Genomic DNA, 19,892 nt, shown 5'->3' with positions numbered 1-19,892 from the left:
TCACTTCTTGCATCTTCCTGATCTTTGCCTCCATTCTTATTCCGAGGTCCTGGATCATCTTCACTATCATTATTCTCAATTCTTTTTCTGGAAGGTTGCCTATCTCCACTTCATTTAGTTGTTTTTCTGGGGTTTTTTCTTGTTCCTTCATCTGGTACATAGCCCTCTGCCTTTTCATCTTGTCTATCTTTCTGTAACTGTGGTTTTTGGTCCACAGGCTGCAGGATTGTAGCTTTTCTTGCTTCTGCTGTCTGCCCTCTGGTGGTTGAGGCTATCCAAGAGGCTTGATGGGAGGCTCTGCAGTGGGCACTTCTTGTTTCCTCCATCCTCCAGCAACACTGCTCCTGTTGGTCAGCTTTAGTTGGTTTTGAAGATTTGGAATTAGGTGCTTCTCTGACTGGGGGTTGTTGCCAATTAAAACCTAGAGGCACATCAACAAGTTATATCAGGAGGTCCACTCTTTATTTATTTATTTATTTATTTATTTTTGGCTGTGTTCGGTCTTCTTTCCTGTGCGAGGGCTTTCTCTAGTTGTGGCAAGTGGGGGCCACTCTTCATCACGGTGTGCGGGCCTCTCACCATCGCGGCCTCTCTTGTTGCAGAGCACAGGCTCCAGACGCGCAGGCTCAGTAGTTGTGGCTCACGGGCCCAGTTGCTCCGTGGCATGTGGGATCTTCCCAGACCAGGGCTCGAACCCGTGTCCCCTGCATTGGCAGGCAGACTCTCAACCACTGCGCCACCAGGGAAGCCCAGGAGGTCCACTCTTTTTTTTATTATTATTTTTTTAACATCTTTATTAGAGTATAATTGCTTTACAATGGTGTGTCAGTTTCTGCTTTATAACAAAGTGAATCAGTTATACATGTACATATGTCCCCATATCTCTTCCCCCTTGCATCTCCCTCCCTCCCACCCTCCCTATCCCACCCCTCTAGGTGGTCACAAAGCACCGAGCTGATCTCTCCGTGCTATGCGGCTGCTTCCCACTAGCTATCTATTTTACGTTTGGTAGTGTATATATGTCCATGCCACTCTCTCACTTTGTCCCAGCTTACCCTTCCCCCTCCCTGTATCCTCAAGTCCGTTCTCTAGTAGGTCTGCATCTTTATTCCCGTCTTGCCCCTAGGTTCTTCTGACAGGAGATCCACTCTTAATGATTGAGAATAATTCTTCCTTTGCTATTATTTGCTTGCTGCATCCTGAAAGGTCCATCTGAGAAGCATGAGGGTGGTGCAGTGATAGTGGCAGTGATGGTGGTGGCAACAGACCTCAAGGTTTGGGCAGGGGTGGGGCACAAGGACAAAAGAGTGATCCTAGCTGGAAAGTGCTACCAGACAATCCACAGAGAGCAAAGGCCATACTCTCTGATTAGGCAACAGGCAATCGTTTTCAAATCCTTTAATTCAGAGAATTAAAAATGTCCTCAGACTCCTCAGCTGTTAATAGGTAATTTACTGTATAAGTAACACCCTATATTGTCTCACTTAATGTTTACTTTTGAGGTGGGTGATACTATTCTTTTCTCCTCATTTTCCAGCTGAGGACACTTGAGGCTCAGAGAGGCTAAGTAACTCGGCCACGGCCTTACAGCTAATGGCAGAGCTGGGATTATAATCCAGGTTGAATTCTAGAGTTAGCACTTTCAACCAGTACACTGGCTCCCAGTTATGGATTAGTTTTATTTATTCTGATTGCCACACAGACTGTCTGTAAAATAGGTGTTGGTGGACTGTCCTTGTTCATTTGCAGAGCTGAGGTAATCTGAGGTAATTTATCAAGTTGGCAGAAGAAAAGAATGTGGGTAGAGGAGGAGAGACAAGGAATGTCAGCCAGTGAGGTCACCGTTCAGTCATCACATATTTATTTTGCAGTCTTTTTATCAGGCCGTGTTTTAGCTGAACAGGACATGGTTCCTCTCAAGAACTCACCATTCATTAGGAGACAGACACAAAAAGAAAATTATACTATAGTAAGAACAGAACAATGACAGAGTAGTACATGAGGCACAGTCATTACGAAGGGGCAGTCAACTCTGCTTTGGGGATTCAGGGAAGGCTTCACAGAGGGAGATGATCAAGGTCTCTCTAGAAAGACAGTCAGGTATGGATTCGAGGGGCTGGAAGAGGCAACAGCTTGTGCCAAAGTGAGGAGGTACAGAAGAGTCCATAGTCTGGTAGTACTAGATGGCAGGGTTTGAAGTGGAGGGGTAGCTGTAGGACAGGATTCTGGTGACCTGGGTAAAGGGACTCAGGTCATGAAGAGTCTCCTCTTCCAGGCTAAGGAATTTATTATCTCTAATCAAGGGACAAACTTTGAAGGACTTTTACATTGGAAAGCAACATGTCTGCTCTGGATCCTTTCTGGTTGCCTTTTCCTACACACTCCCCATCATCTTTGCTTTGCTCTGTGGCTTAGGTGGCTCACCTCCACGGAAAACATCAGTTGGTGTATTGGTAACCTAGGATTGCTATAGCAAAGTACCACAGAGTGGGTGGCTTATTCTTTCACAGTTCTGGAGGCTAGGAGTCTGGAATTGTTGGCAGGGTTGCTCCCTCTGGAGCTTTTGAGGGAGAATCTGATCTGTGCCTCTCTCTTACCTTCCAGTGTTTGCTTGCTTGGCGATCCTTAGTTTGTAGATACAGCACTCCAATCTCTGCCTGTCTTCACATGGCATTCTCCACTGTGACTGTGTCTCTGTGTGTCTTATCCTCTTTTTATAAGGATCCTCTTTTTATATTGGATCTAGCTCACCCTACTTCAGTATGATCTCATCTTAACTTATATACATTTGCAAAGATCCTACTTCCAAGTAAGGTCACATTCACAGATACCAGGGGTTACGACTTGAATATATCTTTTGGTTGGGGGGGTGCAATTAAATCCACAATAGTCAGTAACCTTGCCCTCTAAATTTTGGTTGGGTTAGGCAACTGGGGAGCATGGGCAGATGATCAGCGGGAGGGAAGAGCCTAAGATTCGGCAATTAATTTCCCTAGTACTTTTGGGGTCACCATGGACTGCCTTCATTGGTCAGCTGGAGGTCATAGTTCTTGAGAGGTGGCCCTCTCTACATAATCTCTCTCTCTCTCTCTCCCTCCCTCTCATTCATAATTGTTTTCTCGCCTTGCCTCATTAGGCCTACGGATGGTAGAAGCACCTCACTGTTACTAGTCTGGGAGAATTTCATTCTACTTATGATTTCCCTACACTCTGCCCAAACCACTTGACATAATCTTTATATTAAATTACCTAATTTGAGTTCTATCTTATTCCTGCCAGGATCTTGATGGAAACAATGACAATATTTTTTATTTTAGAATAATTGCTTAGGTAAAGGAGGCAAAAAAGGGGGATACTGAGACTAGAGAGAAAGATAGTACAATAATTCAGATAAGAGATGATTAGACCTAACCTTGGATGATAACAGTTATGATGGAGAGGAGAAGTGAAAAACACAAGATATTTGGGAATAGAATTAATATGACTTGGTACAACCCTCATAACCAAGCAGATTTATCCTCGCCAAATACTTATTAAGTAAGGAGAAATTCTGTCCCATAGTTCTTCTGGCACCAATTTCAAAAAAAAGTGAAGATTTACAGATCAGTAGAAGGGAGGCGAGCAGGATAGGTGCCCCCCAAGCTTTCAAATAATGTGACATGGAGGCAGGCTTGGAGGAATAGGGAACTATTCGAGTTTTTAAGGGTTTCAGTGTCCTGTCCCACTGGGTCAGGATGGCATTTCTGGCTCCATCCCATTTTCCAGGGCCCATTAGGCGATACTGGTAAGGAGTACATGGTCCAAAGAAAACTTCCCAAGCTAGTCTGGGATCCTTGAGGAACAGAAGTGGGACATTGGGCTTCGTGCCTATGCAGGCAGCGAGGTCATCCATGTAGGAAATGTAGTCAAGTTTGTCTCCACTGGTATCTTTCATCAAACCCCTGATAGGGAAGAAGATGGATCACTTTTGATTTTCAAGTTATGAGTTACCCCACCTCCGACCATTTTGTTTCTTTCTATTGGAGTCAAACCATGTCAGGAATGTTTTTCTATGTTGAAGAGAAAAAAATAAGAGGAGTTTATTTGCATAGGGTATTTGTGAGCATAATTAGTTTTGTTAAAGGAGATGGTAGAAGGAGGCAATTGGAAGAGGAGATTTAAATAATGTTTTAGGTTCTTGAATTTGATAGGAGGGTAAAATCAGATCAGTTCAAATATCATAGTTGTTGAATAAATAAACATGATCAGAAAGCATCACATATATAGCTACCTAAATTATTTTTATTGATGTTAATTGTGAGTTGAGGGGACTGTAATTGGTGTAGCAGTACTGAACATGATACAGATATAAGTACAGTTGACCCTTGAACAACGAGGGAGTTAGGGGCACCAACCCACCATGTAGTTGAAAATCCACATGAAACTTTTGATTCCCCTCAAACTTAACTACTAATAAATTATTAGTAGTTAACTGGAGGCCATACTGACAGCATAAACAGTAGATTAACACATATTTTGTATGTTGTATGATTCTACACTGTATTCTTATAATAGAGTGAGTAAGCTAGAGAAAAGAAAATGTTATTAAGAAAATCATAAGGAAGAGAAAATATATTTACAGTACTGTACTATACTCATCAATACCATAAGTTTACATCATCTGTTTGTAAGATGAACTGTCTATTGGTAACTACATCAATATTGTCTTCTATGATACAAAATATTGTAGATGTTATTTGTATCCCTAACACTAGACATCAAAAATGAAAAGATAATGTGAAAAAGAAATTCATATTTATTTACAAGTATAATGAATCATACATTGATAATGAAAAAGAAGCAGCAATATGATTATTTCATGGAACCTAGCCTATATACTAATGAATGAATCATTATAAAATTTTTATGGTATACAACATTACAGTCATATTCATACTACAGTATTGGAAACATTGTTACATAAAAAAACCCACTTACCTGTGATGACAGGCTGATAGACAGTTTCTCCAAATATGAGAGAAAGAGGCATACTGTACAGTAATGTAATTCTTTGAAAGCAAAGTTAGCAAATAGTAAGAAAACTAACACATTATTAATTTTATATTACTGTAAATATCACTCACTTTATACCTATGTAAGGATGGGCTATCCACTTCAGTACAAGTGTTACACATGATGTTCTACATGACAAGTACTTAAGCAATGATGATGATGATGACACAAAAACTTCTCATACAGTTCTTGCCATGCAGTTTTTAGATTTTCACACGAAGACACACACACACACACAACAGATAAATCTATTGATGGTAGGTCATGATGATAATTTACTATTCATTAAGGGGAAGTGGATCATCATAAAGGTCTTCATCCTCGTCATCTTCACATTGAGTGGGCTGAGGAAGCGGAGGAAGAGGAAGCTTGGTCTTGCTGTCTCGGGGGTGGCAGAGGCAGAAGAGGTGGAGGAGATGAAGGGGAGGCTGAAGAGGCAGGTACATGTAGTGTGACTTTATGGAAATACATTGTAATTTCTGTCTGACGTTTTTGCTTTTTCATTTCTCTAAAAATGTTTCTATACAGTACCAATTCTTCTTCCATCATTTGCTTTAGTTTCAGTGCCTGTATCATAGAAGGGTCCATGTTATAAAATAAGTCAAAATCAGTCTTAAATAATTGGAACCCTTCTGCCAGATTGTCTAATGTCACTTTGTTTTCTGGCACTGCTTCTTCTATGTCTTCTTCCTCATCATCTTGCACAGGTTCAGAAGCACTCATCTCCATCAAGTTGTCTTCTGTTAATTCCTCTGGTGTGGTGTCTATTAGCTCTTTTGTGTGTGTGTGTGTGTGTGTGTGTTTGGCCGTGCTGTGGGTGACATGCGGGGTCTTAGTTCCCAGACCAGGGATCGAACCCTTGCCCCCTGCAGTGAAAGCACAGAGTCCTAACCACTGGACGGCCAGGGATTCCCTCTGTTAAGCTCTTTTTTTTTTTTGGCTGTGTTGGGTCTTCCTCTAGTTGCGGCGAGCGGGGGCTACTCTTCATTGCGGTACGTAGGCTTCTCATTACAGTGGCTTCTCTTGTTGTGGAGCACGGGTTCTAGGTATGCGGGCTTCAGTAGTTGTGGCATGTGGGCTTCAGGAGTTGTGGCACGTGGGCTCAGTAGTTGTGGCTCGTGAGCTGTAGAGCGGAGGCTCAGTAGATCTGGCAGACGGGTTTAGTTGCTCTGCAGCATGTGGGATCTTCCTGGACCAGGGCTCGAACCCATGTCCCCTGCATTGGCTGGCGGATTCTTAACCACTGCGCCACCAGGGAAGCCCTCCCTCTATTAGCTCTTGAATTTCTCCAAGATCTTTCTCTTGAAACCCTTCACCCCCTACTTTTTATTTTTATTTTTTTTGCCACATCCACAATCTCTTTCATGATTTCCTTGACTGGCTCTGTCATAAATCCTGTGAAGTCACGCACAACATCTGGACACAGTCTTCTCCAGCAGGAATTTATTGTTTCAGGCTTGATGGCTTTCACGGCTTTTCCTATAACAACAATGGCATCTTCAATGGTGTAATCCTTCCAGACTTTCCTGATGTTCTATTTTCTTCCATAGCACTGACAATTCCTTCCATAGAGCACTTCAGCGCTTTGTGTTGAAATCATGGGTTCTGGGTGGCCAGGGGCATTATCCAATATCAAAAGAACTTTAAAAACAGTCCCTTACTGGCAAGAAACTTCCTGATTTTAGGGACAAGGCATGGAAGGAACCAATCCAGAAAAAGGGTTCTTATTGTCCAGGCCTTCTTGTTGTACAACCAAAAGACTGGCAGCTGGTATTCATCTTTTCCCTTCAAGGCTTGGGGTTAGCAGCTTTATAGATAAGGGCAGTCCTAATCATAAACCTGACTGCATTTACACACAACAGTAGAGTTAGCCTATGCCTTCCTGCCTTAAATTCTGGTGCTCAATTCTCTTCTTTACTAATAAATGTCCTTTGTGGCCTTTTTTTCCCCTCTAGAATAGGGCACTTTTGTTTGCATTAAACACCTGTTCAAGCAGGTATCCTTTCTCTTCAATGATTGTCTTAATCGTGTCTTGGAACTTTGTCTGCTGCCTCTTGGTCAGCAGAAGCTGCTCCTCCCATTATCTTGACATTTTTTTTTTAATTAATTAATTTATTTTTGGCTCCATTGGGTCTTCGTTGCTGCGCACAGGCTTTCTCTAGTTAATGGTGAGCGGGGGCTACTCTTCGTTGTGCTGTGCGGGCTTCTCATTGCGGTGGCTTCTCTTGTTGCAGAGCACAGGCCCTAGGTGCGCAGGCTTCAGTAGTTGTGGCACGCGGGCTCAGTAGTTGTGGCTCGCGGGCTCTAGAGCACAGGCTCAGTAGTTGTGGCGCGCAGGCTTAGTCGCTCCACGGCATGTGGGATCTTCCCGGACCAGGGCTTGAACCCGTGTCCCCTGTGTTGGCAGGCGGATTCTTAACCACTGCGCCACCAGAGAAGTCCCTATCTTGACATTTTAAAAGACAAATCTCTTTCTAAAATTATCAAACCATCCTTCTCTGGCATTACAATCTTCCTCACTTTTCTTTTGCTTTAAGTTGTCGTGTAATGACTTCACTTTTTCTCAAGTCATGTTAGTCTATAACTATGCCTTTCTTATAGCAATTCTGCACACACATAAAAGCTGCATTTTCAATACAAGATAAAAAGGTATTTCACAAAAAGTGCAAGATTTTCATGCCTGCTGGCATAGCTACAGCGATGGCTTCACAAATTTTCTTTTTTTAAATAACAGTCCTCATGCTGGATTCACTTATCTTGAAAAGACAGGCAACTGCAGCTAGCAGACCTCAATCTATTGTACATATCAACTTTTTCTTGTAATGCCATGACTTTTTTCTCCTCCTTGGGAGCATTTCCAGCATCACTGGTGACACTTTTGTATGGGTCCTGTGTGTTATTCAGGTTTACTAAACACGATGGAAAATATGTGAGAACTGCAAGAGATCACTTTTTACTGAGACACAAAATTTACTGGAGGGATGAACTGCTCTTGCAGAGATGATTAGCATCACATGACATATTAAGCAGATAGTTGAAACACCTGAGCTCATCACAATAGCAACAGGAGGTGGCTACAAAGTTATTGCAGTAGTACAGTATATACTACAATTAAGTTTCTGCTGTTATGATTTAATACTGCATCTTTACATTTATTTACATTTCTCTTGATTGCGAATGGTGCCATGTATGGTCTGTGTTTATGTGTGCAAGTTTTGATAAATTTTAAAATAGATTTTTGTATATTTGATGGTAGTAAATAATAAAATAGACTAGTATCTACATATATTTTACGCATTCATGACATACCTTTTTCTTAATTTTTTCAGTATTTCTAGGCTTTGTGATTCATCTGTGAGTTTTTTCAAATTGTCACAAACCTCCCCCAATATTTCCAATATATTGAAAAAAATCTACGCGTAAGTGGACCCACGCAGTTCAAACCTGTGTTGTTCAAGGGTCAACTGTATAGTGTATATGAAGGCTCTATTCCCACATTTCTGTTGTTAGTAAACCTTCATGATGTGCCAATGTCATTCTTTAACTTATTCATTCTTTCCTTCAATTAATCAATCAATCTTAAGTGTGTATCACATGACAGGCACCATCCTAGGTGCTGGGAGTTCAACAGTGAGTAAAACAAAGTCCTTGCTATCAAGGAACTTACATTCTAACAGGGAAAATCAGCAGGCTGTAAAAAAAAAAACTCCAGCCAAATAGATATAGAATATATCAAGTGGTAATAGGAATTATGAAGAAATATAAAGGAGGGTAAAGGGGAAGAGGTAATGATGAGACTGAGTGGTTTGCCATTTTATACAGTGTTCTCAGAGAAGGCTTCTCTCTTCTGAGGTGATATTTGAGCAGAGTGAGCCTACAGGTATGGGGTGGGGGCAGAACATTCCAGGCAGAGGGAACAGTAAGTGCAAAGGTTCTGAGGGGGCTATGCTTGGCATATTTGAAGAGCAGGGAGCTGTCTGGGGTGACTGGAGCAGTATGGGTGAGATGGGAGAACAGGAGGCAATGAGGGCATAGAGGCAGCTGGTTGCCTATAGGGGTGCAGAGCTGCAGGGACGTTTCTGGGAGTGAAATGGGAAGCAGTCAGAGGGTTTTCAACAGAAGAGCAACGTGAGCATTGGTCACTCTTGTGCAGCGTCAAGGTTAGACTGTAGAATAGCAGACGGGAGGTACAGAGACCAGATAAGAGGTGACAGCAAGTGTCCTGGTGAAAGATGATAGTGGCCTGTTCTGGGATAGTAGCAGCCAGGGTCATGAGAAGGGTCTGGATTCTGAATTTATTTGAAGGTAAGAGTTGACAGTATTTGCTGAGGATGTGAGAGAAAAAGAGGAAAAAAAAGATCACTCCAAAGTTTTTGACTGTTCAACTGGAATAAGTAGCCATTGACTGAGAAGGGGAAAGTCTCAGAGCAGCCCATGTTCAGGTGGAGGTTGAGGGTTAGTTTTTAGACATATTAAATTTCAAATACCTACTACATATCTAAGTGGAGCTATCTAGAGGGAGTTGGATTAAGAGTTGGAGCTCCGAGGAGAGATTTGGGCTAGAGATCCAAGTTTGGGAGCCATGAGTGTATGATGGCATTTAAAGCCACAGGCCTGGTGAGGCCACCCAGGAGTGAGTGTTAATAGAAGTGAGAAGACGTCTGAGGATGAAGGTTGGGGTTCACCATGTTTCAGGAGTGAGGAAGGGGAGACACCTGTCAATGCATAGAAAGAGCAGCCTGAGAAGTAGGAGGAGACCAAAGAGAACAGGGCTTTGGGGGCAAGTGAACAAAGGATTGCCATCTGTTCTGGGCCAGGCTTAGTGGAGTGACCTGGTGCCTCCACCGGACACATCTAAGGCCACAAATCTAGTTGGTGGAAGAGTTAGGACTGAAAACGTATTCTTCTGACTCATAATGCAGTTATTTCCATCCTGCCACATTGCTTCTCTAGGAATGGCTTTTATATTGAAAATCTTTTTTTTTTTGTCATGGAATATATTGGTAGCAGGCTATATTTCATACCTTTCTATGAGCTGCTCCTTTTTCGTAGCCTCAGCCATCAATTTTTGAGATGGAGGTATCTTACAGAGACCTGTAAGAAAAGTCAGAAACAACACTAAAGTCACATGTGCCTCTTCCTTTGTGTTCTCCTCCCCCTCATTTCTGGCCCCCGACTGCTCCAACCTCAAAACATGGGATCATCAAAGCTTAGAATGGAATTAGAGTGCAGAGGGTAATTTTTTGGAGGTAAATCCCCCCTCTGAATTCACTGAAGCAGGGTACTGTACTGCTGGAATTGTGAGGACAGATGCCCCGTGGCCGAGCCTGCACTGCACTGGTCATCAGAACCTGACCGTCTTCATCTGCTTGCACTTTACATATATTGACATATAATATTATTTATATTGTATATATACCTCCACATTATATTTGTGTGTGTGCATTAAAACTATTAGCTGGTGAACTGTAAATACTTAAAATGACCCTGTTTTTATAACCCTGCTTTGGTATGTCTTCATTTTGTTACGTGGGGAGGCTCAGGCATGGAAGGGGCCTGGCAGTCTCTCAGTCTCACAAAGGCTCTGTCGGCTTGAGCTGTTGTGAGGATGTGCTTCTTCTCAATAATCCACCTAGACACGGACAGTCTCTCTCTTCTGGCCAGTCCTGCCCCTGTCAGTTGCCAAGTTGCTGACCCCAGGGTGTGGGGTTACTAATCTACATGAGAAAGGTCTGACTTAGCTCTGTAGTATACCTGCCACTGGGATCATTTTATCCTGTATAAAGCTGGAAAGACTTCACTTGGTGGTTCCCAGACTGCCTCTTGGAGGCTCTCTGGAGAGGCTTGCAATCACTTCTATGGTGTGATCTAATCAAGTTTTGTTTTCTCAGCTCTGTCATTCTGATAAGCATTTTTGAGCTCATTATAAAATACTTAAAAAATCCAGGTACTTAAGAGTCTTCTGTGTTTTTGTTTTTGTTTTGGGATTGTCTTCTTTTTTTATTGAACATGAGATCTGCCCTCTTAACAAAATTTCTGGTGTGTAATACAGTATTGTTAAGTAGAGTCACTGTGCTGTACAGCAGATCTGTAGAGCATATTCATCTAGCATAACTGAAACTTAATACTCATCGAACAACAACTCCCCATTCCCCTTCCCACAGTCCCTGCTAACCACCATTCTACTCTCTGCTTCTATGAGTTTGACTATTTCAGATTCCTCATATAAGTGGGATCATGCAGCATTTGTCCTTCTGTGACTGCTTATTTCATTTAGCGTAATGTTCTCCAGATTGATCTATGTTGTCACAGATGGGAGGATTTCTTTTTTTTTTTTTTTAAGGTTGAGTAATATTTCATTGTCTGTATATTCTTTACCCATTTATTCACTGATGGACAGTTAAGTTGTTTCCATATCTTGACTATTGGGAACAATGCTTCCATGAATGTGGCAGTGCAGATATCTCCTTGTGATGCTGAGTTCAATTCTTTTGGATATATACCCAGGAGTGAGATTGCTGGGTCATATGGTATTTCTAATTTTAATTTCTTAGCCACCTCCACACTATTTTCCATAGTGGCTGCACTATTGCATTCCCACAAATAGTGCAGAAGGGTTCGAATTTTTCCACATTCTTGTCAACACATGTGATCTTTTGTTTTTTTGATAATAGCCATTCTTATAGGTATGAGGTGATATTTCATTGTGGCTTTTTTTTCTTTTTTTAAAAATTAGTTATCTATTTCATACATATTAATGTATATATGTCAATCCCAGTCTCCCAATTCATCCTCCCCCCTGCCCCCACTTTCTCCCCTTGGTGTCCATAAGTTTGTTCTCTACATCTGTGTCTCAATTTCTGCCTTGCAAACTGGTTCATCAGTACCATTTTTCTAGGTTTCACATATATGCGTTAATATACGATATTTGTTTTTCTCTTTCTGACTTACTTCACTCCGTATGACAGTCTCTAGATTCATCCACTTATCTACAAATGACCCAATTTCGTTCTTTTTTAAGGCTGAGTAATATTCCATTGTATATATGTACCACAACTTCTTTATCCATTCTTCTGTCGCCGGGCATTTAGGTTGCTTCCATGACCTGGCCATTGTAAATAGTGCTGCAATGAACAGTGGGGTGCATGTGTCTTTTTGAATTATGGTTTTCTCTGGGTATATGCCCAGTGGGATTGCTGGGTCATATGGTAATTCTATTTTTAGTTTTTTAAGGAACCTCCATACTGTTCTCCATAGTGGCTGTATCAATTTGCATTCCCACCAACAGCAAGAGGGTTCCCTTTTCTCCACACCCTCTCTAGCATTTGTTGTTTGTAGATTTTCTAATGATGCCCATTCTAACTGGTGTGAGGTGATACCTCATTGTTGTTTTGATTTGCATTTCTCTAATAATTAGTGATGTTGAGCAGCTTTTCACGTACCTCTTGGCCATCTGTATGTCTTCTTTGGAGACATGTCTATTTAGGTCTTCTGCCCGTTTTTTGATTGGGTTGTTTGTTTTTTTAATATTGAGCTGCATGAGCTGTTTATATATCTTGGAGATTAATCCTTTGTCTGTTGATTCGTTTGCAGATATTTTCTCCCATTCTGAGGGTTGTCTTTTTGTCTTGTTTGTAGTTTCCTTTGCTGTGCGAAAGGTTTTAAGTTTCATTAGGTCCCATTTGTTTATTTTTGTTTCTATTTCCATTACTCTAGGAGGTGGATCAAAAAAGATCTTGCTGTGATTTATGTCAAAGAGTGTTCTTCCTATGTTTTCCTCTAAGAGTTTTATAGTATCTGGTCTTACATTTAGGTCTCGAATCCATTTTGAGTTTGTATTTGTGTATGGTGTTAGGGAGTGTTCTAATTTCATTCTTTTCCATGTAGCTGTCCAGTTTTCCCAGCACCATTTATTGAAGAGACTGTCTTTTCTCCATTGTATATCCTTGCCTCCTTTGTCATAGATTAGTTGACCATAGGTGCATGGCTTTATCTCTGGGCTTTCTATCCTGTTCCATTGATCTACATTTCTCTTTTTGTGCCAGTACCATATTGTCTTGATTACTGTAGCTTTGTAGTATAGTCTGAAGTCAGGGAGTCTGATTCCTCCAGCTCTGTTTATTTCCGTCAAGACTGCTTGGGCTATTCGGGGTCTTTTGTGTCACCATACAAATTTTAAGATTTTTTGTTCTAGTTCTGTAAAAAATGCCACTGGTAATTTGATAGGAATTGCATTGAATCTGTAGATTGCATTGAGTAGTATAGTCATTTTCAAAATATTGATTATTCCAATCCAAGAACGTGGTATATCTCTCCATCTGTTTATGTCGTCTTTGATTTCTTTAATCAGTGTCTTATAGTTTTCTGAGTACAGGGCTTTTATGTCCTTAGGTAGGTTTATTCCTAGGTAGTTCATTCTTTTTGTTGCAATGGTGAATGGGATTGTTTCCTTAATTTCTCTTTCTGTTATTTCGTTGTTACTGTATAGGAATGCAAGAGATTTCTGTGCATTAATTTTGTACCCTGCAACTTTACCAAATTCATTGATTAGCTCTAGTAGTTTTCTGGTGGCATCTTTAGGATTCTCTATGTATAGTATCATGTCATCTGCAAACAGTGACAGTTTTACTTCTTCTTTTCCAATTTTTATTCCTTCTATTTCTTTTTCTTCTCTGATTGCCATGGCTAGGACTTCCAAAACTATGTTGAATAAGAGTGGTGAGAGTGGACATACTTGTCTTGTTCCTGATCTTAGAGGAAATGTTTTCAGTTTTTCACCATTGAGAATTATGTTTGCTGTGGGTTTGTCATACATGGCCTTTATTATGTTGAGGTAGGTTCCCTCTATGCCCACTTTCTGGAGAGTTTTTATCATAAATGGGTGTTGAATTTTGTCAAAAGCTTTTTCTGCATCTATTGAGATGATTGTGTTGTTTTTATTCTTCAATTTGTTCACATGGTGTATCACATTGATTGATTGGTGTATATTGAAGAATCCTTGCATCCCTGGGATTAATCCCACTTGATCATGGTGTATGATCCTTTTCATGTGTTGTTGGATTCTGTTTGCTAGTATTTTGTTGAGGATTTTTGCATCTATATTCATCAGTGATATTGGTCTCTAATTTTCCTTTTTTGTAGTATCTTTGTCTGGTTTTGGTATCAGGGTGATGGTGGCCTCATAGAATGAGTTTGAGAGTGCTCCTTCCTCTGCAATTTTTGGGAAGAGTTTGAGAAGGATGGGTGTTAACTCTTCTCTAAATGTTTGATAGAATTCACCTGTGAAGCCATCTGGTCCTGGACTTTTGTTTGTTGGAAGATTTTTAATCACAGTTTCAATTTCATTACTTGTGATTGGTCTGTTCATATTTTCTATTTCTTCCTGGTTCAGTCTTGGAAGGTTATACCTTTCTAAGAATTTGTCCATTTCTTCCAGGTTGTCCATTTTATTGGTATAGTGTTGCTTGCAGTAATCTCTTATGATGCTTTGTATTTTTGCGGTGTCCGTTGTAACTTTTCCGTTTTCATTTCTAATTTTATTGATTTGAGTCCTCTCCCTCTTTTTCCTGATGAGCCTGACTAATAGTTTATCAATTTTGTTTATCTTCTCAAAGAACCAGCTTTTAGTTTTATTGATCTTTGCTGTTGTTTTAATATAATTAGAAAATGCTGTGAAAGCACTTTAATTAGCCTTAAGTAAACATATGTGATAATTTAATCACAAATGCCATGGAATTTTTTCTGTAATACAAATAAATGAGATTTCCTAATCACCTTCTCCTCCCCTCCATTCCTCACCCTCCCAATTAAAATATCATGTTTGTCAATGTAGGAGAACATTTTAAAGTATGGTTGATATCTAATACATTTTTACAGTGTGACAGAAATCAATACTACTTAATATTGTGTTATATGGTATTTATAAATTATTGGTGATTGTTTTTATTCATTAAGGGTAAAATTCTGCTAAAGGACAGCTGGTTGGCTCAACTGTGATTGCTGTTTATATTTTTACAAATGCAATAATACAATTACAAATGGAATTATTTAAAATGCTTATGAATCTAAAACTTGCCCTACTTTACAGAGGTATGATAATAATAGCAATAGTAAGAACAACAGCTATAAGTTAATGAGCATTTACTCTGTGCCAAGAACTGTGCTAATTGCTTTGTAGATGTTATTCATTTTACAAAACCTTTGTGAAACAGGTTTTATTATCCTCATTTTACAGACAAAGGAACTGAGATTTAAAGAGGTCGTTGCAAAGCTAATGAGTTGGGATTGGACCCCAGTAGCCCTGACTCTATCACCTCTGCTCTTACAGTGATAACTGATAGCAATCTGTGTCCAGTGTCTACAGTGTTTTTATGGGCATTGCTTAAAAGTCACTATCTCCTTAGACCCCAACTTTATTCACAGTGTATATTATTTCAATGTCTTTCTTAGGAAGCAATATAAAACTCTGCTGATAGTCATAAATGGAAAGACTTAGGAGTAAATGGACTAAACTAGACTTGCTTTGACTAGGATAAAACAGGATCCTGAAACTTCTAATATTTTCAGTTACTCTGAGAAATGTGATTTTGTTGTCCAAATTTATTCTATCCACAGAGTCAAAGCCTCTTTTTCCACTCAGTCACATTAATGACATAAGCACACCCACCATAATATGACACATATATAAAATTAATTCTTCACTAAAATTTTTTTGGATGTTTTATGTTACTTTAGCTCACGTTTGTTTGATTTTAGCTAAATCTCAGGGGACTGGTTTCAAGACTCAGTTGTTCACATAGGGCTTTAAATAGAGTCCAGGTACCTTTGAATACTCTTGTGGCCCATCGTGCTTGGAGCTCTGTGCCTGCTAAGATGGATCCTGTAAGGCTGATGAAGCCAATCATAGCCAGTGTTGTCCTCTCTAGGTTTGAGGGAAAGACCAGCTTATACAGGAATATCTTCTTTGTGCAAAGGCTTTTGAGAGGTTCTTCCAGAAAGGGAAAAGAAAAGGTGTATCCTGTAGTGAAGATCACAACATCGATGTTTTCTTCCACTGTCCCGTCTTCAAAGAGAGCAGAGGTTTCTGTAAACTCCTTCACGCTGGTTTTCATAGTGACTGTCCCACAGAGGATACAGGTTGGCAGCTCATCATTCACAATTATTTTTGGTTTTTTCCTTTGACACAGAGGAGAAAATTATTCACTGTGGTTATATTTATAAGACACTCAGCAAATGATTTATTTAGTCAGTTCAAAATATCTGCCACGTCAAGGGAGTAAATTGACCAATGTCTAATTCAAAGTTGTCTATCTGACTTACTGTTTCTATAACATCTTTTGTTTTCCTGCTCCCAGTAGAAGGCATGTAGAAAATGACTAAACCTACTCTTTCCTGTGGGATTTAAAATTCTCTATCTCTTGGGTCTAATTTCTGGAGCAATGTCAGGATCAAGTGCATAACAATCCATTTGATAATCAGTTTTGGGTCCACATCACCCAGGCCTGAAAGGATTGGCATTTGGCAAAGAGGAAATTACAAAAAAATTTTTGGATTAGAAAAATTGAATCTATTGATAGAGTTTCATAATAAATATTTTCATGGTGAACATCATTCTACCTAATTGCAGCAGACATAATGTCTATAAAATTTACGTATTGAATCATTCGTAGTTATTAATTTTCTTCGTAAGTTGAAAGCCATCTTACCAAAGAAAAAATGTTTGGGTCATGCATATAATAAAAATCACATTTAATGACTTTACATGCATTTCAAAGTTTTCCTTTTCCTTGCCAATGTGTAGCTCTATATAGATGTGTATTAAAATATATAACTCTAGGAATTCCTATTGGCAGTTCATACCTCTAATCATTCAGCCAGAGTAGACATTTATTAAAGGTTAGTGAGAGCTGGCCCATCTGCACTCACTGGTGCTGCAAATATTCTATTTGTGGATGGCAGCCATCCTGTGAACCCTCAAGGCCAGTTTAAATTTCCTAATTTTCAAACTGGAAATAAAGCTTCCATCCTTCATTTTCTTCTAGCCTCATCAATTACTATTTTGCTACCAGACAGAGAGTACTCCTATTTCAAGAACTTCTGTGGTACTGATAGACATTGTCTTAAAAGAATAAGCTTAGAACAGGATAAACAAAGGCAATGTCACAATTATTGAACATTTTGAGTTCTGAATAAAATAGAATGAGAAATATTGATTAAATAACTTTACCATTAAATAAAAATATAAGTACCCCTTAGTAATATTTAGTCCATAATTAGTATGATCAAATCTTTTATTCAAGCCCCTCTCTTGACTCCACTTTAGTACACATGAAGGCAGAACTTGTGCAGTAAAATTACGGCGTCGTCTTGTACCCATCATATTAAATGGGTAGCCCCCATCTGAAGAGCGGCTGATGACCCAGGTACCAGTTCTAGTACTGAGAAGAACCTAAAAAGTAAGGCAAGAAGGATAAATGCATGTGCATCATTTTTGTGGTATTTTTCTTCACTATGTTTCAAACGATTTATAACATTCTGGCCTTATAACAACAGAGGACTGGTGAAGTTGTACCTAGATCTACAAATGACTAGCTGTTCCCACTGCTGTCATTATTTTCATAAATCACTTTGACCTGATCTATGTATCGGTTAAGTATGTTCATCATGTTTAAAGTAAAGAATTATAGTACTAGTAGACATGTGCTATTGAGCTGGCAATTTTTTACATGTAAGTAATATAGGATTTAAAGTGAGGTTCTGAGAAAGCAATTTTAACTAAATTAAATAAAAATCTATTATTTCTAAATCTAATCATTGTCCTATAATTTATGATAAAGTGGAATAGATTTCTAATTTGTGAATCTATGCTTGGAATTTCTAAAATCATTATGCATACTTCTTGGGCAAAGTAACGGGTGCTTTTACCTCAAAATGAAGTACAAATCTGACTCCTTTTGAAAACTTGGAGATGTTGAGAAAACAACCTCCCCTTTCTCTTTTTACATGGGGGTTTTTCCAGAATTACAGAGAGAGAGTGTGAAAGAAAGACAGTTGGCATGGGTAGAACAATTTGCTCATTTGATCTTGTTCCAGGAGTACGTCTGAAAAATACTTAGTGATCTGGCATCCACACAATTTTCTTAGACCCTTCTTGGAGATGGTTCAGTTCTGTAAAGCGTGCGTTATGAGAGGCTTTAAGGATTTTCAAGATTTTTTTTTCACTCACCCAGTGTCCACATAATTTAGCGATTGGCCGGTGTGTTTTATAATCTTGAATACCACTCTCCAGACACCAGAAATGATGCTGGGGGTGGGAGTGCAGATTCAGAGATGGTATACCTGAGCTGCGGTTCGACTGAGCTCCACCGCAATGTCCCCTCCAGTGTTCCCAAGACCGATCACTAAGACGCGTTTGTCCTGAAAGCCTGTTGGGATCTTGTACTCTTGACTGTGCAGGATCTGGCCTTTAAACTTATGGATTCCTGAAGGGACAGAAGGATCAGAAATATCTAGAGTTATAACTCCTTAGTTGGCAGGCATAGAGTCTGTGGGAAAAGGGAAGTCCCAGAAATATGGCAGCACTTTGCTCCTCCTCCCAATTGCAGGAAGTAGAACCAGTATATCATCCCCTATCCCACTGGATGCTGTAAGCCCAGATACTGATTTAGTATAACATGCCTTGTTAAAAACATAGGAGAACTTATATTTCATGCGTGTTCCGTTTTAAAGCAATTACTTAGGGAAATCAAGCTTACTGCAGACAATAATAAGAAACATCTCATGCATGACCTGAACATCCTAGACAAGAAGTAGATTGTTGATGCATGTTATTTTACCCAATAGATAGATTCTATCAGAATGTGATTTATGTATATAACATGTTTACAAATTGAATTAAGAAATTTTCTTTTTTACAAAAGGAAATTGTGTGGCATGTTCTCATGTAAATAAAGTAATTATTCTTGTGATTTAGGCTTGTTACTTCATGCTTATTTTACTTTGTGTCTTATTATATGCTTAATGCCTTATTATACTGTATGCTTATTTATACTTTATTCTTTTGTTATTTATATTTGTATTTCTGACTGATCTTTCAAGCTCCTAACACTCTGTCAATGGAAGTATCACTATTACGATATTGATATACTATATATGAAAAGGGCTACCAAATATTTCTCCTCTTGATTTTTTTTTTTGGTAATTATCTCCTTGGCATATATAACAGACATAAACAATGGATTCATATAAACTAAGAATGGTAGTAACAGTGGAAGCAGAGCTATTTACAGTGCTGGCTGTGTCACTGGCAAAGTCCATTAACAATTCCTGAGAAATAAAAGTAGAATCTGGGTAATAAAGTCTAACCTTTTTCTTTTCCTTTGTACTTAGTCTAGTTTCACCTGCTCATAGGATACCATGTGAAGAGGCCTTGTACCCAGCATTTCAGACCAGAGATCCTAGTGTGAAATGGCTGTGCCTGACACTTCAGCTCAGCAGACCACATGCAGAAGTGCATTCAGGGAATGCCTCTGAATCTATATTACCACCGACCCCGAGTCATTGGAAGGGAATGCCAGATAGATGAAGAATGATGGGGCCAGGGGGCTGCTAAGCTGGCACACCAATTGACCCCTAGGAGTCCCAGCTAATATTGGACATGGGGGGAAAGCCTGTTGAATTCTTAGTTGACACTCATGCCACTTACTCAGTTCTGAACACCAGATCAGGTAAACTCAGTCACAAGAGTTGTAAAATTATGGGGGTCTCAGGGAAGGTCCAAGAACGGGCATTCATAGAACCATCAGAATGTAAACTGGACAAACATAGGCTCACCCATTCCT

At 39.6% G+C, this 19,892-nt stretch overlaps 1 protein-coding gene across 1 annotated transcript in view; it reads right to left on the bottom strand.

The window, feature by feature from the left end:
• Positions 1-1,837: 1,837 nt before the first annotated feature.
• Positions 1,838-19,892, bottom strand: part of FMO4 (flavin containing dimethylaniline monoxygenase 4) — a 33,842-nt gene continuing 15,787 nt past the window's right edge. The window contains 6 exon segments of the mRNA XM_059936161.1: positions 1,838-3,585; positions 3,587-3,941; positions 10,077-10,146; positions 15,875-16,227; positions 17,301-17,500; positions 18,391-18,533. Of these exon segments, the coding sequence (XP_059792144.1) occupies positions 3,514-3,585; positions 3,587-3,941; positions 10,077-10,146; positions 15,875-16,227; positions 17,301-17,500; positions 18,391-18,533 (1,193 nt within the window). The 3' untranslated portion in view covers positions 1,838-3,513.

This window comes from Balaenoptera ricei, chromosome 1, assembly GCF_028023285.1.
Source record: "Balaenoptera ricei isolate mBalRic1 chromosome 1, mBalRic1.hap2, whole genome shotgun sequence".
Classification (NCBI taxonomy): domain Eukaryota; kingdom Metazoa; phylum Chordata; class Mammalia; order Artiodactyla; family Balaenopteridae; genus Balaenoptera; species Balaenoptera ricei.
The sequence above is the reverse complement of the archived record's forward strand: the minus strand, read 5'-3'. Positions and strand labels throughout refer to the sequence as shown.